This window comes from Nematolebias whitei, chromosome 22 (genome assembly GCF_014905685.2).
Source record: "Nematolebias whitei isolate Nwh7 chromosome 22, NemWhi1, whole genome shotgun sequence".
In the NCBI taxonomy this organism is placed as follows: domain Eukaryota; kingdom Metazoa; phylum Chordata; class Actinopteri; order Cyprinodontiformes; family Rivulidae; genus Nematolebias; species Nematolebias whitei.
Genome location: NC_056519.1, coordinates 25074498 through 25098001, shown reverse-complemented (window position 1 = coordinate 25098001; position 23504 = coordinate 25074498). Strand labels below are relative to the sequence as shown.

General features: G+C 39.8%; 1 protein-coding gene across 1 annotated transcript in view; it reads right to left on the bottom strand.

Moving 5' to 3' along the window:
- The window catches only part of nav3 (neuron navigator 3), a 334495-nt gene that overhangs the window by 69814 nt on the left and 241177 nt on the right, over positions 1-23504 (bottom strand). Inside the window, exon 10 of the mRNA XM_037696241.1 lies at positions 20946-21065. Within this exon, the coding sequence (XP_037552169.1) occupies positions 20946-21065 (120 nt within the window). The remainder of the gene's footprint in view (positions 1-20945; positions 21066-23504) is intronic.

Below are 23504 nucleotides of genomic sequence, written 5' to 3'. Positions count from 1 at the left end.
AAATGTTGTTGTGGTTTTGTTGTACAAAGTATTTAATCAAATGTAATTCTGTTTTTTCAAATGTAATTCTGTTTTTTTTTTAAGGTAATTCTGTTTTTTTTTTCCCAAATGTTGTTGTGTTTATGTTGTTTTTTCAAATGTAATTCTGTTTTTTTTTTTTTTTTCAAATGTTGTTGTGGTTTTGTTGTTTTTTCAAATGTAATTCTGTTTTTTCAAATGCTGTTCATTTACACTGTAGGGCCACCATAATAAACTGTAAGATGAAACAAAAACTAAATATCTCCATATGGTCTCTCTTGTAAATGAGTCCCCAAGGCTCAATGGGATTAACCTGTATAAATAAAGGCTGAATGAATATGATCACTTACTAACTAAAGGAAGCTTCAGTTGGAGCTCATGAGTCAACAACATCAAGCTGGTGGAGAATCGGATGTACAAGAGGAAAAGTGAGGCTTTTACTTTTGTTGTGTTCTATTGCAAAGCCTTGATTTTCACCAGCTGTGCCACTCAGCCATGCAGAATGATCTCATACAATATTCAACACGCTCAGTCCTGCTCTCTCAACAGCTTCGGAGAATAAAAATGCTACAAGAACAAAAGATAAGACCGGCGATTACGTCACAACGTGAGAGCCGGGTGATGGAGCTGATGAATAGTTGGGGAAATGGTGATGAAGAGGAGCCAACCATCCATTGACATTTTCCATTGATCTTTAGAAACAGGCTCTAAAAACAAATTGACTTAATCAGCTCGCATGCTAACAGTATTAGCATTGGGATTTAATCCGTAGTCAGAAAAAGTTCTGATGATATGAGGGAGATTCATCCAGCTCACTGCACAGTGTCCATTACCATTTACACCCAACAACAGGCTCCGTCATGTGAAAATAACTCTTCCTTGTTTTCCTGGAATGTTGTAACTAGAGAAATGTTATTTCTTGCTAAAATTCAGTGCGAATTTTGCTGAATGATGTTTGCTGAAAACTGCTAAACTGTTGATGTGAGTTGAATTTGAACAGCTGGTATGTGCTGAAAGCAGGAACATAAATGTGGAAAACAAAATAATTAAATGTGTGTGTGGAACAGAATAGCAGAATTGAGCAGAATAAGTTGAAACAGGCAGAGAAAGGCTGAATAGATTACAAAAAGATGAAATTAGCAAAATAGAAACTGAAATTAGCAGAAAGATTAGAAATTTAAAAAGTTGAAATTAAAGGAAAGAAGCACAGAATGTGAAAATTAGCACACAAAACAGAATAAATGGTAAATTTAGCTGAAAAATACTGGAAAACAGCTGAAAAAAACTAACGGGCAGTAAAATATTTTAAATGGATCAAAGAGGTTGAAAGATATGAAGAGAACTCAGTTCATTTTCAATGAGATAAACTAAAAAGCTACAAAACATAAATTGCTCAGATATCAAAAGTCAGAGAAGGAATGGCCTGAATGAGCTCAATGTTTTGATGCGTGAAGTGTTGAAACAGAACAAGAATTGTGGAACCAAGTTACGTGCTGAAAAACGTATGGAAGAAAAATGAATGTGTGAATATTTAATAAGCATCCACACTATTAAGAAACCAGTAAGAACTCAAGCAAGTCATGTTAATGGTCTTCTTCTGCTGTAAAGTGTTAAAGAAGGCTGCAGGTTGTTGTTCTTCAGCGTTGTGGAGCATAAAGAGCCGGAGCAACTCTTCACAACTGAAGCCCACGAAAGCATCCAAACAGGAGCCACTGCTGTCAGACTCACCTCGTACAGGACGCTCGTCTTATCACTGAAGTCTTGCTTTGATCGGGCTGTTTGCTGAACTACCTCAAGAGGCAAAGCCCCCACCTGGAAGAGAAGCCCGAAGCTGCTGTGGCTCGAGCGGGTGTCGAAGGAGGAAATGAAAAAGAAAAAGGAAGGAAGGACTCCTCAGTGTTCCACTTCTACCTAATACGACTGCCAGCTCCCCCCTCCCTGCTGCTCGTCTCCCCTCCCCTCCTGACCAAGATGGGCCCGACAGTCCCTGCAGACATGTTGTCAACAGCAGGTGACACTGGGCTGATTAAAGGAGGACGACGATGCAGGATGAGGTGGAATCAAAGAGAGGACTTCCTGCGCAGGAGTCTTTGGTGAACGCTTCACACTGGAAATCATCTCATAAATAAAACGTGAGATGCTACGAGATGTCAGTCCATATGGCCTTGAATCTTTATTTATTTTTTTTTTTTACATATTCATGACTTTTTCTATTTATTTCTCCTGCTCCGTTTTCTACATGGCAACAAAAGAACCTTCCCAACAACTGAAGTGATGAAACACAGGTTTATTTTGCTTTATAGCTCTAGAAAAACTTCAAATACAGTTGAATTTTAAACTTTTTATGAGTACCACTTCAGAAAGGACTAAGATCTTTGATGGTAACTAGTCCATCGTTCACTACACTTCCTGTTGGGGTCCTGGAAGTATCCTCCACTGCACTTTTATTTGAGCCATTTAATTTACTTGAACCACTTGTCTATTTGGTTTATAGCCTTACATCACAGTTGAGCGTGTGACAATTAATTATTTATTATTTAATTTGTAGAACACTGGACCAGCTCTTTACCCTCACTAGGGTCCTCGATGGGCCATGGGAGTTTGCCCATCCAGTCTACATGTGTTTTGTGGACTTGGAGAAGGCGTTCAACTGTTCCTCGAGGTACACTGGGGGGATGCTCCATGAGTATGGGATTGGGAGCCAGTTGTTACGGGCTGTTCGGTCCCTAAACAAGCAGAGCAAGAGTTTGGTTCACATTGCCGGCAGTAAGTCGGACCCCTTCAGGGTGGGAGTTGGACTCCGCCAGGGCTGCCCGTGATCACAGATTCTGTTCATAACTTTTATGGACAGAATTTCTCGGCGCGGCCAGCTGGCAGAGGTATTCCGGTTTGGTGGCCTCAGGATTCCATCTCTGCTCTTTGCAGATGATGTGGTCCTGTTGGCGCCATCGTGCCGTGATCTTCAGCTCTCACTGGAGCGGTTCGCAGCAGAGTGTGAAGCGGCTGGGATGAGAATCAGCACCTCCAAATCTGAGGCCATGGTCCTCAACCAGAAAAGGATGGATTGCTATCTTCAGGTCGAGGGTGAGGTTCTGTCTGAATGTTCATAAATCATTCACTATATTGAGATCCATTATTTTTCAAGAGTTTTTCGGCACGCAAGTCGTTTCACAACTTTTGTTCTAGTTCAAGAATTAATACATCAAAACGTTCAGCTCATTCTGGACATTCCTGCTCTGACTTGGTCTTTGTGCATCATTTTCTTCTTGAGATACAGTAGTCCCTCACTACTTCGCGGCCCGACTTATGCGGACTCGCTCTTTCGCAGTTTTTCAAAGTAAGATTGGATATGACACACAATTGGCTGATTGATGGACGAGATGCATGAGCTGTATGGATTTTTTTTGTTTAAAATAAATTATTTTAAATGATTTAGAACTGGTTGCACCTGTGGGCTGCACACAGGTGCAGGGAGAAGCTCCCTGAAGCAGCACGATGATCACCGTTGTCTGCCACCTATTGTTGCGGAGAAGTGGGCGTGGCCGAGAGCGCAGAGTGCAGCCATGGCATAGAGCTAATTTCATGACATGCTGTGCTCTCTTAGAGCGATTAGAGTTTAGAAACATTGTTTAGAATATTGCAAGAGTGTGGGAAGGGTTTAAAATGCCTTTGGTCATATATATATATATATATATATAAAAAATTTATATATATATATTTGCTAAAATAAACTACTACCCACTACTACTACTTACTACTTGTACTACTATCCCTACTTCACGTTTTTTCACTTATCGCGGGGGGCTGTGGACGGAACCCTCGCGATAAACGAGGGACTACTGTATTTAGCTTTTTCAGCCATGTTTTCATCATTGAAAATGAATGGAGCTTTCTTCACATCCTTCAATCCCTTTTTGCTATTTAAAACACAGCTGTTGTTCTGGTTCAGCTCTTTTCAGCTACTTTATGCTAATTACAGCTTCCTTTAGCTCCATTTAGCTAATGTAAGGTATTCTGATATTTTTCAGATTATTTTAGGTACTCGTCTGATAATTTTAGAAATTTGTCTTTTTTTTCCTAATTTCCTTCTTTTGTAGTTTTTTTTCAGATGTCTACTTTTTATGCTCCTTTCAGTTTCTTTCTGCATTATTTTTTAGCTTTTTTTACTTTTTTTTGATAATTTCATTTCTGCACATTTCAGTTTCTTTTTTGGTAATTTCAGTTTTGTTTGTAATTTAATCAAGCTCTCTTCCTGTTTCAGCTCATTCTTATTATCCTCCACCTGCCTGCACAAGCAGTATGGACCCATTCGGTTCCGCAAGGAAACCTGGGATGTTCTCTGTCTGCTGGACTAGGTTCTGCACTACGATCTGTGAGGACAGTTGCTTCGGTCATTATTACCATCAAGCTGCTGACTGGACTTACTAACAAGACCTGCTAAGCTGCTAACAAGACCACACCACTAACAGAACAGAACCATGATGCTGAAAGAACCTCACTGCTAACCGAATCATACTGTAGATGTATTTCTTTTTCAACTTTGGCACCTTGTTTTATTTAGTATTTTAGTAGTATTTTTAGTATGTTTTTAGTATTTTTGCTGCATGCTTTGGTATTTCTTGTTTGTTTGTTTTTTGTTGTTGTTTTGTTTCGTTGGGACGAGTTGAGATGGTTCTCCTCGTCCTAAGCATTTCATTGCATTGCTAACCTTGAGTTGATTTTGCATATGACCAATAAACCTAACCTGAACCTTCTGCTAATTTCTGCTACATTTCAGCTTTTTATACAATTTTTTGCCATTTTCCTGCTTTCAGCAAATGTCAGCTGTTCAAATTCAACTTGCATTAACAGTTGACTTAGTGGGGTTAAATTGCCAAAGAGTGGCAGAATAGGCCGTGCAGCTCATAGATGTATAAGAAAGAAAAACATTTTCTGACATTAAAGAGGCAAATGATGGGGACACTTCCAGTATGGACCCTTGAGCAAGGCCTTAACCTCCACCATCTGCGCCTCTGGGTGCCCTAGATAGCAGCTCGCTGCTCCACACAGAGGGCTGTGGTAGCTCGGTGGTCTGTGGTTGTGTCAGGAAGGACATCTGGCATTTGTAAAAAAAAATATATATATATATTTCTACTGTTTCTGTTCTAAATGCAAAGCAAAAACGCCAGCAGAAAACTAAACAAATAAAGAGAAATTAGCAACAATATTTGATAAAAAAAAAAGTAAATTCCTATTTCTAGTCTAAACTCTCAGCAAGGACAAATAGCTGTAAAACAAACAAACTTGTTAAGAAGTGTGGAATCCAACTGAGTTCAGCTAAACACAACTTAATTAAAGGAAAGAACAAGGTGACCTTGGAGAAAGGAGCTGGAAATGTCTCTGTTGCCAAGAGATGAGAGACATCAAGACGTCATCGCTGCCTCACTGGGCTGGTCAAGCCGTTCAGGCTTCAAACTGCAATGCAGTCAGAAATGACAACAAGATCTTTAGCTGCGCAGCAGTGCGTGTCCCAGTCGGCTCTGTTCAAGACAAGTCACTGGCAAAAAGACAAGAAAGCTTCTCTCTTTGGAGCTAAACATCCCCCTCTCATTGATCTGAAGGAGGTACGTTCATCATATCATGCTTTCAGCAAACACTGTACCACATGAAGGTTAGTCAGAGGTTCTATCTTTTCTGGAGGAAAGATTTTTAATGGCCACTTCATTAACACCACACTGGGACAGGACAACATGTTTTCAAGTACAGTTGAAACAGTTGATTGATGAATCAGCAAATTCCTAAAGTAAGCTGACTTCAAATATAAAACTTCCATCTCCATCTTCTACCTTTTATCCATAGAAGGGTCTTCTTTCCTAGCAGAGAACTTCGCTATCAGACTGCAGGTTTACTTGTGGTTCCTAGAGTTTCCAAAAGCAGAATGGGAAGAAGATCTTTCAGTTAACAGGCTCCTCTCTTGTGGAACCAATTTCCAGTTTCTGTCCATAAGGCACATTGTCCAGGTTTAAGACTGGTCTTGAGACTTTCCTTTTTGATAAATCCTATGGTTGGGGTTGGCTTGGTTTTTCTGACCTATCCCTTATCCTATGCTGCTATAGACTTTGACTACTGGAGGACAAACTGACCTCATTTCATCATATGAATAGTTACAAACTAATAGTTTGTATTTGTATTTGTTTCTATCTTGACATGTGGGACTTTGTGTGTGTGTGTGTGTGTGTGTGTGGGGGGGGGGAGTGGGTGGAGTTGTCTTTCCTCCTATTGATGGACCTGCTCGCCTCCATTCTGGGCCTTCCATTCTGTGTCCGTTTCTCCTTCCTGTCCTCTCAAACCCAGCCGGTCGAAGTAGATGGTCCTAAACCTGGTTCTGCTCGAGATTTTGTCCTGGAGTTTTTCCTTCCCACTGTTGCCCTGTGCTTGCTCAGGATGGGAGACAGAGACAAAATGAAGACGGCATAATCTGTTGTCTACCCTACCTTAGATAAATAATGTTAATAACTGAATTTTTATGAACGCATTTGTTCAGTGCCTTGAGTGGTCTATTGTGACTTGGAGCTATATAAATAAGCTGAATTGAATTGTCTTGGAGGCAACAGGTCCAGGAGAGAAACCCAGACCTCCCTCTCCCCAACGACACTCTCCAGCACCACCCGGGGACCCCAAGGCATTCCCAGGCCAGAGAAAATACATAAGCCCTCCAGAAAGTTCTTGGTCTGTCCCATCAGAGGCATCAGAGGGCCACTGTGCTTTTGTCTTTTCTGTGTCTGACACATGATTTGGCAAACCAAACCAAGCATCCCCTTCAGTTATTGAACAGGAAATACATTTTCCAACACTCCAGCTCAACAATGGCAGATCTTCCCAAAATCCTCAACTGAGATTTGAACCTGACTCCAACCTATCTTGACACAAACCCAATTCTAACTCTTTGTCTCTCTCCACAGCGGCAGATGTCATTTGTATAAGTAAAACAACAAAATTCCTAAAGATACCAGTACTATTATGTGTTGAGTAAAAAAAATATGCGTTCCTACCGCTGATGTTAAAAAATTGGCACACCAAAAGATTGTGCCTGTTGATGTGTAGGTAGGCCCACAAACAGTATTACATTTATATGGCTTTGTAAATGTTGATTTGCTGTGATTGTACCATCACACTTGTGATTTTAACAAAATTACTCTTTATTAATCTACAACAGAGGCAGGCTCCATGGCAGTAAAGTGAATTAGCAATGGAACAAGCTTTGTCGATTCTTATCCTCACAAACTCATTAGGCCTGTCAGAATGGAGACAGATCCTCAGAAATCTTTAACCACAGGAGCTGATGGAGCCAAATCAAAAGCTTTTTACTTCATTCATTAAAAAGGATATATTCTGTACAAGCGTTAGTTAAATCACAAACTAGTCCTGCATGGGCCAGACTGAACTGAAACACAGTATGCCATATTACAGAGTATCACTGCTGTATTTAAAACAACTGACCATGTTTGTAACAGCCTTTTTAACCTCTGCTGCATGGAAATATTCAATAAATGCTGTTTTCCAATAGACATTTTGCCATTTATACTGGAACTTACTTAAAAATATTCTCCTTTGGAAACATTCAACCGTTCACCCATGTTTATATCCCACTAACAAAGTCTTTACCACCACAGAGATATCTCATGAAGCAGTGGACAGATGCTCATATCAGTTTCAGAAAGAAAACCTTAGATGCTCAAATATGGGCGCTTGCATAGCTGCCCACTGCTCCACCTGGGTGTATCTCAGGTGTGATGGGTTAAATGCAGAGAACTAATTTTGTTATTGTATGGGAACATACAATGACAATCTCATACTTCCCTATTTAGGAGACAGTCCCATTCAGAAAGGTTGAACAGATATCTGATAGAAGAAAACACAACATGGGTATACTTCAGGCAATTTTACAGATACGTATTTGGCAAATTGTGGAAAGTGTTAATGGCTGTGAGTCATCCCCAACATGTACTCTGATCAATACTGCTCAAGCAAGAACTAAATTTAAAACATTGCCACAAACTATAGAAGCTGATTGACATAACCAATTGACCATACAAAACACAAAGGCGGCTGTTACCCAGACAGTTTTACAGAGACTGAGCTAGTATTTGCTGTGGTCAGGGTAGTAGTAGTATTTACTCAGTCATGCCCAACACATACTACAAGTGCTGCATGTTATGTAACAAACTCTTTCAGCTGCTCCCTTTTTCAGGAGTCGCCACAGTGAGCAATCTCACATGAACAATTTGGCCAGGGTTTTACGCCAGATGCCCCACCTGACACAACCTGGGCTTGAACCTGCAACCTCACCATTATAAGTCTGCAGAATTGACACCTTTGCCACAGCAACAAATTGGTTTAAATATTTGACATTTAAATGATAAGGACACCATCTGTTAGTGAAATATTTCATGCAACACTGAACTGATCTCAGTGAAACTCCGCCTCCACAGATCAAGACGAGGATGAAATTTAGCTATTGTGCTAATTTTGGAAAATGTATATTTGTGGATTATTGATTAATGTGCACTGTCCTTTTACATAAATAAATGGATGAAATTAACATTTGGAGTCATCCCAATTCAAGATGGTTGCAACAGATAATTGGCAACAACCAACACATGCAATAAAAGACCAACTATTTTACATTTTACTACTATTATATTACAATTTTTATTTTCTACCATTTTATTACTTATAAGTATTTTAAAGATACTGAGGTCTTTGAACTCTAACTACCTCAGCATACTGCCATATAGAACGTCCATTCAACTTTTAAACAATCATAAAACATTCAACTATCACCAAATATTTCAGCTTTTTGATACTTTGACCCATTCTTGTAAAATCAGAGTTTAAGTTGTTGCAGCCACACGTCAAAATGGAAGTCAGCACGTTACTTTTTTATGTTATCCAGCTCACAAGGTTAACGTATAAAGTAATTTGATATTATTCAGCTCACAAGAGAGACTTACATTTACAATGGTAAAAATTGTGGATTTTGATGTAGCAACCTAATTTTTGAAAGGAATCTTTCTTACACCTAAATGTAGCCACACACCATGATTCAATTCAATTTAATTCAATTCAAAACACTTTATTAATCACAAAGGGAAATTAAGTGTTGTAGCTCATCATCCTGGTTTCATTCAAGAGTTGTTATAGATTCATTCATTCATTCAACCTTTATTTAGACAGGTAAATCCCATAGAGCCCCGAGGACTCATTTATAAGAGAGACCTGAGAGACCTGAGATGCTGATAGCTGTGAGCAGGAAGGATCTCCTGTAGCGACTCTGAAGAATATGGCCACAAATACTGATCTGTCCAACCGAATCCAGCTTGATGTCAGATCCAGCGGGCCTCCCGGTCCTCCTGGGTCCTGGGCAGCAGGGCTGCCTAAATGCTGGGCAGAATGTCTCCCTGAGCAATGGTCACTCCTCTCAGCAGTCTGCTGAGCTCCTCGTCGCCAAGGAAGACAGCTGAAGGTGCCGGGGGATGATCCCAGTCCTCCCTTTGTCATGAGCTGAGTTTCCCACCAGCTCCAGGATCTCAGAGGTCAGGTACTCGAGCACCACTGCCAGGTTGACGGGAATTCATCCACGGCGCCTCCTTTTCAACTCATTTGGGATTTGGGGCTGTAGTTGAGGTATTTGAGCTTTAAAATGTTAATCAGCTGCTCCTGGCTGTTAAAACCCCCACCTTGCTGCCATGGTTACCCATCATAACAAATGGCCAAAAGTAAAACGGTTTCAGTAAAAATCCTTCCAGATGCACAGTATCCGATACCAAAGGAAATAATCATCCAAAAAAAGTGATTTCCATCTAGAAAAAAAGAGGAATTAAAGTTTTCAAAAGCAATAACTCAGAATGAAAGTAACAGAGCTACTCCAACATGCAGCGACCCCGAGCGGCGCAATTCTAGAATGATGGTACCTCACCTATTTTTCAAGTTATCATATTCACAGGAGCTGCTGTGGCTGAGTGGTTAGAGCAGTCGTTCTCCAATGGGAAAGTTGGGGGTTTGATTCCACCAGCAGTCATATGTCGAAGTGTCCCTGGGCAAGACACTGAACCCCTCATTGCCTCCGATGTGTGTCCCATCAGTGTATGAATGTGATAAAGCTCTGATTAGTCTCTACAGATCCAGATTATTCTTTGTATAGATCTAGTAGAGTGCTATATGAATGGGTAAATGATATTGTAAAGTGCTTTGAGTATCTTGATAAGATAAAAAGACGCTTTATAAGTACAGTCCATTTACCATTTATAACATGCATGCATGGACGGATGAACGAGGGTATTTCAAATTCCCCTTTTTCTCTCTGCAATGGGGAACAATAACCCACACTGTGCTTCAGTTTGAAAATAGTGCAACAATTCTCTAATCATATTTAGCATTGACATTAGTGAGAGAAATTTGTTAGTTGGTTGAGGTCAGTCAGAAATTACCTAATCATTTTTCCAATAATCTTTTAACTCCTATTAAAAGCACATTGGGTACAGATCTACAGATGAACTGCAAGCTTCCTTAAAACTTGACCATCTGGGACCTGTCATCGTTCTGACATCTAGACAGGCAGCTCTGACCTCCCTCGGCCTTGTCAGCCAGGGGTCGATTGTGATGGGGACCGGAGAAAAGACGAGCCACTGCACAACTTAAAATATGCATGCCGTTTCTTTCATGAGTTTCTAAACATAAGAATATCTGCAGCTCACTTCTCAGTTGAAATTCCTTTAAAAGTCATTGTCTGGTGAATAGTTGCTTTAGTCTTCTCATTCGGCAGTGAATGTCAGGTTCAGGGTACAACCTGGAAATGTGTCATCTTTAGCTCCTTTCATCAATAATTTGTAGTAATCTGATGGTAAATAATGGTCCATGTTCCTTCAAATACAGTTTCAGATGAGCCTTAAAGGTGAAATAGGTGGAAGACTCTTAAAGTTGGTGGAAAACAGCTCCTATATTTACATCCTTTGATTGACAACACAGGACCTGTCCACCTGGGAATTATGTTTAGTGGATTTGCAAAGGTTTTTTTTTTTTATTACTTCAGCCTTGCACCCACGCTACATTTTAGAGGCATAAATGGTAGTTTTCAAAACTGGTTCCTAGCATCAGAAAAAAATAACCCAATAACTTTCAATGCCACTTTTGCATTCTTATGTGGACAGCTTGTCTAAATGTTGCACAAGATTGTGGCACCTTAGTTACCTCTATTGGTGGTTGTTGTATCAGCGCCATTTCCCCACCTCTGTTTGATAAAAATGTTTTAAAGAATGTAAAGCAAGTCTCTTTTTTTTGTTACACGGAACAGAAAATTTGCTAAACTCTTAAAACTCTTTTTTTTTTTTTGTTTCTTCTTCCGGCTGCTCCCTTCTTCAGGGGTCACCACAGCGAACTAACTCACACAAAGACTTGGCGATTGTTTTTAAGCAGAGAGCTGCTATCTAGGGCACCCGGGGGAGCAGATGGTGGGGGTTAAGGGCCTTGCACAAGGGCCCAGAGTGGGACGAATGAGGGTGGAGGCAGGTGTGGGTGCTTCACCTTTCCCACCCACAGTTTGATGTTGTCAGTACAAGGAGTTGAACCAGTGACTTTCCGATCACGGGCCCACCTTCTCCAACCTCTGCTCCACCCCTTTAAAACTCATTAAATTACGGTTTCCAAGATGTTACAACAAATAGATTTTTGTTAAAAACTGAACTGGCAAAATCAGCTGTCAAATATGGCATTCCAGCAAATATCTCCTGAAAGTTTCAATAAAACCCATTCAGTGGTTCATTAGATATTTTGCTAACAGACTTACAGAGTTGACGCTAGTAACAAATGGTAACGTGCACAGAATATCTGTAGAGGATCAGTCTCAGGTACGGCCACACTGATCTTTAGACCAATAGTTGTAAACGTGAGATATAGCCATTTTTGTATTTTTTCAAATCACTTAGATGTGGCTGCCATCTTAAATTTGTTTTGACTCCAAAAGTTAACCAGTTATAGAGCGCATTGCTCTCAGACTGCAGGCTTACTTGTGGTCCCTAGAGTTTCTAAAAGCAGAATGGGAGGCAGTTATCAGGCTCCTCTCTTGTGAGACCAACTTCCAGGTTCTGTCCGTGAGGCTGACACATTGTCCAGTTTTAAGACTGGTCTTAAGACTTTCCTTTTTGATAAATCCTTTAGTTAGGGTTGTCTTGGGTTTCCTGAGCTATCCCTTAGTTATGCTGCTATAGGCTTAGACTGCTGGAGGACAAATTGACCAAATTTCCTCACTCTGCTGCTGTCTTTACTTACTCTACTTGTTTGGATTTGTAATTATTTCTATCTTAACATCTGTCTTCTGTTTTGTCTTTGCTCCTATAGAAAGTACATCTGGACCTGCCATTCTGTGTTTATCTCTCCTTCCTGTCCTCTCAAACCCAGCCGGTCGAAGCAGATGGCCGCTCGTCCTGCTGGAGGTTTCTTCCTGAAAAAATGGGTTTTTCCTTTCCACAGTTGCCATTGGGCTTGCTCAGGAAGGGAGAATGAGATGAAGTGAAGATTCAATATGATAAATTTTACTAATTGGCATCTTTATGTATGTGAATGATTTTGTTCAGTGCCCTGAGACAACTTCTATTGTGATTTGGCACTACATAAATAAACTGAATTGAATTGAACCTTATAGATGTCCATTGAATGATTAGGTTCAACAAGTTTTGTTCAAATGTGCAGGTAACACCAACCTTTATGTTTTGGTAGGGTGCGGTAATAAATGTTTGCTAAGTTTTGTTTCTGTCTCTGAGCGCATTTGAGGAACTGAAAAAAGAAGAAAGTGTGAGGAACAGAATAAGCGCCTGAAAACTTCAGAAGGCTCAGATAGCAGAAGCGTTGAGGTGTAACACTGGAGAGGATAAAATCTTTTCATAATGACTGACTTTGTTACTAATCATGAAAAGTTCTATTTAAAATCTGCTCACTGCTTACAGCAGCGCAGTAATGATCGTTAGAAAGTGGTACATACCTGCTCCACCGAGTGACACACACAAATCTGCAAATACACTATTAACTGTAGCATAGGTAAAACATGCAAACAAGAATCCTTTGTTAAAATGGTCAACACAACCACAGCACACACTTCAACACGAACTTGTCTCCTATCCCCCAAAGCTTCAATCCAACAACAACAAAAATGCAGAGCCAGCTGCTACAGTCCAACTAAAAAAGGCAGAAAGATGTGCGCACACACTAGAGACACGGCTGAAAGCAAAGCCCTGTTACTTATTCATGTATCTGCTGAGAAAAGGAAACCTGTCGGTGTCAAAACATTCTCTTCTAGCATTTATTCTTGACAGCAGAGCCACGGGCAAGAGCAGAAAGATATTTTTAGAGATGAAAAGAGCTTTTAGCCTAAGCTGGGTTCTCCACTGCAGTCAAAGGCCCTGACCAGAAGCCTGATCAGACCTTTGGATCTGGGATTGATGATCAGAAGCTTATTTTCCCAGCACAAATTAAACACCACCTAAAGTATTTTATGAAGTATTTATTAAATAGTGAATTGTTCAGTATCTTGTATGTATAACACTGGTGATAAATGGTCTCACTTTTGTACCTCACATGAAAAAACTGAATGAAATTTTGCCCAAAGATAAACCAGACTTGTGAAGAACAACAATTCACTTCCTGATATTTTGCCCATTTTGTTAATCTTGTCATGGATGTCAGACAAAGAACCATTTGCCTTAAAAGGCATTGAATTTCATTCAACCTTCATTTATACAGGTTAGTCTCAATGAGCCTTGAGGACTCATTTACAAGAGAGACCTGTTTTGTATTTGACCTGAATTTACCTAAATGTTGTCAACTAGCCTAGCCGAAGCTTCAAATGCCACACCATCATAATCTGAACTTTCCCAAATTGTGTAAAGGCATAGTAATCTTGGTGAAAAAATGGTAATGTGTCCTTTCATTCAGTGGATGTAACAGAGGCAATTCTAAATCTGACCTTTAGGGGTGCTTAGCCCCCAGTACTGACAATGGCTCTTGGCTTGAACAACGCACCCCCTGGTGTGGTTTTGGAGAAGTGCAAAAGCTTACAGAGTCTGACATTTTTCAGTCAGGTCATCTGGACAGTTTCTTTAGAAAGAAACTCTCCAGATGACCTGACTGAAAAATGTTGGATTGTATACCTGGATTACTGAGCATGGACTTTGTTCTTACAGAGCCTGGTATTCCCAGACGGTCTCCCATCCAAGTACTAACCAGGCCCAACTCTGCTAAGTTTCCGATATTGGACGAGATAAGGCGTGTTCAGGGTGGTATGGTCGTAAACAAGGAGCTCAGTCACAAATAGGACTTTTAAAGGATCATAGCAAACAAAGACTAAACTTATGCAACCAGAAGTTACAACATATATCTACATACAAAACAAAGTACAACTAGCTTTAAGCACTAACCTTTAATTTAACCATTAACCTATGTTAAAGCGTTTGTAATGCAACGCGCCAACAATGCTGTCAGAGAAAAAGGGGGTGGAGCTCCAGCTGGTAAGGGGCGTTTACCTTCGGGACAAATTGAGGTTGCCGATTGGTCAGTTGCTGATGAGCATATTGGATTGAGTGACAAATGGCATTGAGGATCCGACTCATGAAAAATAAAATCATAGATTTTACTGACTTTATAAGACTGTCATCATTTATTCCATATTTAATTCAAATGTATTAAATATTTTGGTGAATCTAAGATTTGGGAACTAAGCTTCCTAATAAAATCCTAATGATGGTTTCCTAATTCTTCAGGGGTGCTGAGTTAAAATTTAGGGGTGCTTGAGCACCCCCAAAAAGAGGCTAAAATCACCACTGGTATGTAAATATATGGTTTTAAATGTATACACCAGGGATGCTGTGGCTCAGGAAGACGAGCCAGTCTGAATGTTGTTAGCTTGAAATAGGCTTCTCCACACTGAAGTCCACATAGACACTGTGAGTGTGAATGTCGCTGGTGGAGAAGACGCACTGTGTAGCCCGTGAAAAACTGTATAGACTAGAAAGAGTAGAATGAGTGTGTGTGCCAATAGGCAGGTGTGTTTTAAGTGCTTTAAGTGGTGAAGATATACAAGGGAGCAAAGGATATACAAAGGAGCCACTTTAAATTGTGCCCACAACACTTCTGGTCCAAAAAGACTTTGGTCACCTGCCGGCGGTGAGTCAACATACGATGAGTCATTTAGATTTTCTGGAAGGTTTGTGTTGGTTTGGGACGAAGCTTAAAGCTGCCATAAACGGCAGCCAGGGGGAGTCGTTATAGTTAGAGAAAAAAATGAAGCATAATGAGCCTCTTGGGAGCTCAGTTTATGTACACAGAACAGCTCCTCGTTTCTGCATCCCAGGAACTCTGCTTATAGCTGCCAGAGTGTTGAAAGAACCATGGAGAGATGGATACATGCTTTTGTGGTTTGTTGGACTGAAATGATAAATTAGGAACTCTCTCTGTGTTCTGTGTATGTGTGTGTGTGTGTGTGTGTGTGTGTGTGTGTGTGTGTGTGTGTGTGTGTGTGTGTGTGTGTGTGTGTGTGTGTGTGTGTGTGTGTGTGTGTGTGTGGTGTGTGTGTGTGAACCTAGTGTTGGATACCATATCTAGGACTTTTTCTCTGTAATCACCTTCCTTTCCAGGACCAGTAGTCCTTTGTAGGGACTAAAGCCTGGTCCAAATATGGTGGAACTTTGATTTTAATTTAGGGGTTAAAATTAGGGCTTAAGTATGATTTAAGTTTAGGTTAGGATTAAAACAATTAGTGCATTCTCCATCACTGCGTTGGCTCCTAGTGCACGCACCCCTATCACCCATGCCTCCCATTACGACCCAACTCAATAAAGTGCTTCGAGGAGGGAAAGTATTTTGTGATGCTATGGGCCAGGGGTCCTTGTCAGGGTCTGAGTCCAGGGTCAAAGGTCACAAGTGTTATGATCAGGGTTACAAGTTAAATTTAGGGTCAAGGGTCAGATGGTTAGGTTAGGTTAGGTCAGGTGGGCCTGGATTAGGTTTATTGTTTGGGTCAGTGTTAAGATTAGCGCTCGATGGGGTTAGGGTTAGGCATGGAATGCAATGGTTAGGTTTAGGCTATGGGTCATGGTTAAGCTTCAGAAATGTATGGACGTTAATATAATGTCCCAATAAGTATATAAATACAAATAGGTGTGTCTAAAGATACATTTGTGTACCTGCCAAATTACTGCTCATAACGGCTGAGCAAATATAAAACAACATCCATCTATGTAGCAACACTCCAGCTCCTCCTGGGGCATCCCAGGATGTTCCCAGGACAGAGATCTTTAATCCCTCCAGCAAGTTCCAGGTCTGCCCAAGAGTCTCCTTGGTAAAACAACCTCCTCAGAGATTGATTCTACTGAGATGCCTGAACCACCTCAAACCTTCCACAGCCTTGATACAAGAATCAAGATCATGTCTAGTTTAAAACGAACATTTATTTCAAACTAAATGTATCATATTTGCATCCCCTGCATTGCTCCAATAATTTAGTTTAGCTCTTGCACTAAAGGACTTGTGTTGGCAATCCACATGAGTATATCTTTATCTGACTACAAAAAGACACTTCTATTAAATAAGAATAGTTTTCTCCTTATATACATCCAAAATTAGGGATACTGGCATGGAATTATTATTATTATTATCATAACACTGCCTGGTTTTATAGAGGCAGCTGATAAATGTTTTCCACCTACTCAGTCACAACCAAAACAGCTAAGCATGAAAAACAGGGCTGTCGTTAGGTATAAAAAACTGTAATACTTATATATAGGTCTCATGGAGGAGAAGTAAATACTTTTCTTGTGTGTTTAAGTCCCAGATTGACAGCTTGCACAGTTTAGGTGTGAAAAATTCTCCAAAGGCAGTAAACAGATTGTTGGAACTTGGGATTTATCCACTACTCGTTTCACTTCAAGAAAGAGGCTTATGGATAAGCGGACTTCAGGGAAAGGAAGAAGGCAGATCTCGTCCTGCGGAGGTGAAGCAGGGCTGAGGTGTGAAGTCTGACGAGTGATTGCTTCGGGAATGAATTTTCCCCAAGTTTTGTCGAGTTTCAGCGAGAAGTGACAGCTCAGCTTCTGACAATCACTTTTTACACAAAGGTTTGGGGAAGGCTTCGTGTATTTTTCTGCATTCATATAATTATGTGAAGAAAAAGAAACAAAGGAGCTAAAATCTAAAGCTTCAGTTGAAACTCGGCTCTTGTAGGAAGTTTTCCGCCAGAAGGAATCTCAAGGGGGAAGCAGCATTTCAAAGACGGAAACAACGTTTTAAATCTAAACTTAGAGAAGGTGAAACAAACCTTACCGACTATTTCAACATTCAGGTAAAAAGGAAAACATTTTAAGGTGGAAGTTGGAGCTCAGCAAGTAGGAAAAAAAGTAAAATATTTACTTGTATACTTTCCATTTACCTGAGAGGAAGATTTCTTTACATTACCCAAGTTAACAATCTCTTTTGACTTTTTGGTCGGAGACAGAATACGTGCAACACGAGCAATCAAAGGTTGGACTGATTTGCTCCCGGTGGACCCGCTAGACTAAATGTTACCCAGAAACAATGAATCTGCATGAGCTGCAACAACTGGGTTATACCGACAGGTGGCAAGCACAAAGATGCAGATGCAACTGCAAACAAGTTGTCACTGATGCACGTCATCTCATCCTTAACCCTTTTTAAATAGTGTAATTGTGCATCTACCACATTTGCTTACTCACTACAGAGCCATGATCATTTGTTCCAGAGATCCTGCTGTTAGGTTTGCTTATTCAAGTGGTTTTAACAGTGTCACTTTTAATTAAAGCATGGCAGCAGAAGCCATCTAAGACATATCTGATTGTTTCCCACACCTCATGCTGCTATTATCATTGCCTGCTGTTAAAATCCTGGCAGAAGTTGGAAATGTCACTGCATCAGTCAATTTTTATCAATCTCTCCTAATGCCTAACACAATCTTAGCTTGATGGCTAGAAGTCCCCATATTTCACCTTATTTATTCCCTAATGTTTAGGGCATTGGTTTTTCTCCACAGTGTCACATCTAAAGGATGAGAACGTTGGCCTTTATTTCTGACAGTCTTACTTTTGTTAAGGTTAATATGTCTCGTTGATAAACATGTGCTGCCAAGCAGATACCACTTTCTGTTATATTCTGGAGGAAGCTCTTTACATCATTTCTTCTATCTTAGATCCCATCCGCATGGGAATGCCATCTTTCCGAAACAATCTTTTCCCTCCTGAACGCAGCAAAATATTTGGAAATAGTTCCATCCATAAAGAAAACAGAAAATGACACAAATGCTGTTGCAACTATGTCAAACCTGTAAGTGGCGCTGTAACAATGCCACATAAATACACCAAATACAGGGAAAAATACGATAAGGAGCAGGTGCTCTAAACTCTAAAGACAAGAAGAAAGAGACGGATGGTGAATAAAAGAGCAACAAGAGTACATCATACTGCACATTACACACCTGTCAACAAACTTGCAGACAAAACCAAAGGGATGTTGTTTTCAAACAGGAAGTCAGTCACAGCAGTCTTTCCCTCAGTTTTATCCTCGAATGGTGTCCCTATTGAGTTTGTCGGTTCCTACAAGTATTTGGGTATCTTGGTCGAGTCGCATCTCTCTTTTAATCCACGTCAAGAACTTGGTAAATAACATTGAAAGTAAAACTGGGTTTCTTTTTCAGAAACAGATCATGTCTAACTCGGAATGCTAGGAAACGCCTTCTAACTGCGACTTTTCTTCCCTCCATCGATTACAGTGACATTATTTACATGAACGCTTCTACAAGGACCCTGCAGATGTTGGATGCTGTCTATCATGGTGCACTAAGATTCATAACTGGCTGTAACTACCGTACCCACCACTGCACCCAGTATTCACTGGTTAACTGGTCATCATTAACTTCATGCAAACTCTTCCATTGGTACATTTTCATCTTTAAATCACTTCTTGGTCTGCTGCCTTCATACATCTCCTCCTACATGTCTCTGCATGAGTGCAGCTACAGCGTGCGCTCTCAGGACATTATTACCTGCAGTGTTCCCTCAATGAGAACTGAACTTGGCAAAAGAGCTTTCAACTGCTCTGCTCCTGTTTAATGGAATATCTTGCAAAAAGATCTGAAGCGCTCGTCCTTGACCTCTCTAAGTGACTTTAAAACTCTGTTAAAGTTCTGGCAAAAACCCATACAGACATGTTCTTGTTTTTAGTTTCCTAAATCGCCTTATGATCTGTTTTTTTTTTTTTTTTTTTTGCTACTATTCCTCTCGATTGTCCTTTTGATTGCTATTTTGTTTTGATCTGTAAAAAACAGAAAAAGAAAAAAAAGGAGAAACAAATTTGTATGCCTATGCCTATTTTATGAATGTCTATTGGTGTTGTTGTCCATTGTTGTCATCACTCTTTGTTAAGAAATCAGGTCTCTCTTGTAAATGAGTCTGAGGGGCTCAATGGGATTAACCTGTATAAATAAAGGTTGAATTAATGAAAAATGGTGTTTAAGGATTTCCTCACTCTGGAGCCTTATTTCGGGATACACAAAAATTATGGTTCATAAAGCACCTCACTTTTAAAATCGTGGGTTCACATGTTTCTGGTACAGATACATTAAGGGAAACAAATGTATTTAGCATACATTTAGGTATATACCATGAAGTATAGTTTTATCAAAATGATCTTGTTGAAATGTGTGATTATTTAGTTTTCATAGTATAATTTAATGTATTAAAAAAGGCAAACTATTTGTGACATGGTTTCTGCTTCTTGAAGGAAAGAATTTTATACACACGTCTACAATTCCCAACAGACACGCACCTTCGTTTGGAACACGAGATGATTAGAATTCATTGGAAGAGAACTGGTCACACGATGTAGTATAGGGCCTTTCCATATGTCTAGGTGGCGATTACTTCTGGGAAGTGTGGTCAGTTCTGAAGAAAGGTGTGCATTAACTGACGCGCTGCGCCATTTGCTGTGACCGCGTGGCAATTCCAGTATGGCCCAGTGCTGGTGATTTTGTACTTTACAAGTGAAGTTTAAAGTAAACCTTCTGAGGTAGAATCCAACACCTCTTCGAGTCTTCTTCAGACCATTAGAACACAGAGACGATATCTTACAACAAAATATGGATGAGTGGTGGACAACTGTAGCTTGAACTTGCTCATACAGTAAAAAGATGGTTTTATTGGCTAGTGAGAACTTTGCAATGTGGTTCTATTACTTGCAATAAATCCAGTGTCATGGTACGGTTACTTGTCTGGTGGTATAAAAACATCTAAGGCATTTGTTCTGAATTTGTCCACGTCTGGTCTGGTAGCTGTTTGAACAGGCAGCTAGGTTTTTATTTTAATTTGTTTTTTCTTCAAGCATGCTGTTTCTATCCAAGGGATGTTGTTATAAATGAGTAATTAGGTTTGACATGGAGCCAACACAAAGTCTTTGTTCAGTTCCCTTTTCTTTCTCTGAGTTCCAAACAATATTTGGTATGAATACATGTACCGTTAAACCCCATATTTCCACAACCTCTGTAGAGATCTTGCACACTGACTGGTATCCCCCTCACTAAGGAAAGGACCAGTTTTCAGATACTTGTTTTCAGCCTAATTTAGTCCATTTTTTTCTACAGCACATTACTTTCCTCATGCGTTCACATCATTAACTGCACAGCACAGTCTGATGGATTCACTCTAAGAAATGTTCTGCAGGCTGAAAATGATAGCTACTAGTAAAGCAAACGAAGCATACATTAACTTTAATTTACTGTCCGTCTCGCCAGAGCCTCACTGGTCATGAACATGGGCGGTGCACAAAAATAGTTTGAACAGTGCTTTTAAATTGTGTGAATAGACCTAAAATACATAGAAGCTGAGCCTCAGACTCACCTGTCGACGTCACCCTGAAAGTCTTTGCTTCTTCTCTGGGTGGCTTCCCGAGAAGAAGCTCCGTCTGCGCCTCGTCCTGGATTCCTGGCGTACAGATGAAGGCTGACATCTGTTAGATATCTGTGAGGGTAAAATAAACAGAAAAGGAAACCAACAAACAGCACCTTATTATTTGACGTTTTTAATTAACTGAGGAGAACAGATTGTTGTTGGATGACTTGGCTGACTGACAGATATTCTAATTACAGATGACTGAACTCAACTCTGAAGGCAAGAGGCATGTGAGGTTGTGAACAAAGAGGATGGGAGGCCAAAATATTATTGCTTGCTGCTGAAAAGACGAAGGTGGATGATGAATGCTTTTACTCATGTCTCTGTGTCTGTTACCAAAATATCTCATTAACCACTGGAAACATTTGAATGAAACCTGGAAAATGTAATCATTGGATGTGTACCTACACTGTATATTGGATTCACTTTCAGTGTCTACACAATTCAAAATGGCTACCACAGTTAACTGAACTTAACAAGAAGTCCCCCATCGCAGAGGGATAGGAATAGTGAATATTTGTAGTTTTCAAGTTTTTCTGGACTGGAACTGAACAGGGGATTCAAGAAAACCTTGATGTTTTGGGTGAAAGATATTCAAGAAGATAGAAGTTACACTCTATAGGAGAAGAGAAGTAGTTACTATTATTATTATTTAGTTTTTTGCTTGTGTCCAGAATGACGCATTATGACGAGTGGAGGGAGAAATTTTATCCGGGACCAGTGCTATGGTGGAGCCAAGGGGTGGCCAGTGGTGGCCTTAGCCACAATAGATTACATGAAACTATTTTTAAGTGATATGAAAACTAGTAAGCAAAGTTTCCTCAAATGATAGACGTGTGGTTGGTTTACATCTATATATGGCAGTGGCCATTTTAGATTTTGACGTAGCAACTAAATTTTTGATAGCGATCTTTTTGACACCTAGATGCAGTCACAAATGGAAGTCGACACATCGTTGCTTATTTTTCATATCAAGTTATCATGTTCACACTACAAAATGGACATTTATGGCAGCAGCCATCTTGGATTTTGACATGACAACCCAATTATCGAAAGGAAACTTTCTTATGCCTACATGTAGCCAGACACCGAAATTTGAGTCGGTGCCACACTTATTTTTTAAGTTAGCATGCTCACAACTTGCACGCATGGATGGACGGAGGGTATTTCTTATTGCCCGTCTTCGCTCCACAACGGGGGACAAGACGCATGAATTTGGCTACAAGTCAATCAATTTTAACGATACTTTGCTTAAATCTGGTGTGGTAGTAGCTGAGGGTCATTCACAATACATATTCCAAGTGCTGCATATTGTGTGAAATATTTGTTAACAAAAAGCAACAACTATTAAAGTCAACCATGTTTGTCTGTTAGCAAAATATCTTATGAACCACTGGACAGATTTTAATGAAACGTTCAGAAGATAATCACTGGATCAAACTACAAATGAATACCTTTTGGAGTCATTTCAATTCAAAATGGCTGCCACAGCTATTCAATATAAGCAAACACAAAAAATACTATAACTTGGCTCATTTTACAGATAATGAGCTAAAACTTAGTGAGGTAGTACTTGAGAGTCATTCACAGCACAAACTCTGAGAGTGGCATCTCATGATACTGCATAAGAATTTCAAGGTTTGACCCAGACGACTACAACACCGTTCTTTCTTTACAGGAGATGATCTTAGTTTAAAATGCTGACTCCCCCTTAAAACATGTAAACAGGATTCAGTAAAAAAAAATAATAAATAAACATTTCAAGTCTTGCAGATTTTTGACTCCCTCCCTTTCAGTTTTATGTCTTTACACTTTTTTCCTGCATAAAATATTTAAAGTAGGCATGGCTGCACATTTATTTATTTAATGGGACATTTGACTAATTGTGTAATCAATAATTTAATCATATACTTAATGATTTAATGATGTATTAAATAATTAAATGCTGCATTTAATTATTTAATCAGGCTTTTATTGGTACATTTATTTGTTTCATGGTATATTTATTTGTTTCATGGTACATTTATTTGTTTCATGGTATATTTATTTGTTTCATGGTATATTTATTTGTTTCATGGTACATTTATTTATGTATTTAATGGGACATTTTATCCCTGTCTGGGGGCCTTTCTGGGTGGAGTTTGCATGTTCTCTCCGTGCATGCGTGGGTTTTCTCTGGGTACTCCAGTTTCCTCCCACAGACCAAAAACATGCATGTTAGGCTAACTGGTAACTCTAACATGTCCCTAGGTGTGAATGAGAGAGTGAATGGTTGTTTGTCTCATTTGTCTCTGTGTGTCCCTGTGATGGACTGAAGACCTGTCCAGGGTGTACCCCGTCCCTCGCACAGTGATTGCTGGACATGGGCACCGACGACCCCCGTGACCCAAAATGGAAGAAGCGGGTAAAAGATAATGGATGGATGGATGGATGATTTATCAAATAATTAAATGATAAATGTAATTATTTAATGGGGCATTTATTGGTACATTTATTTGTTTCATGGTA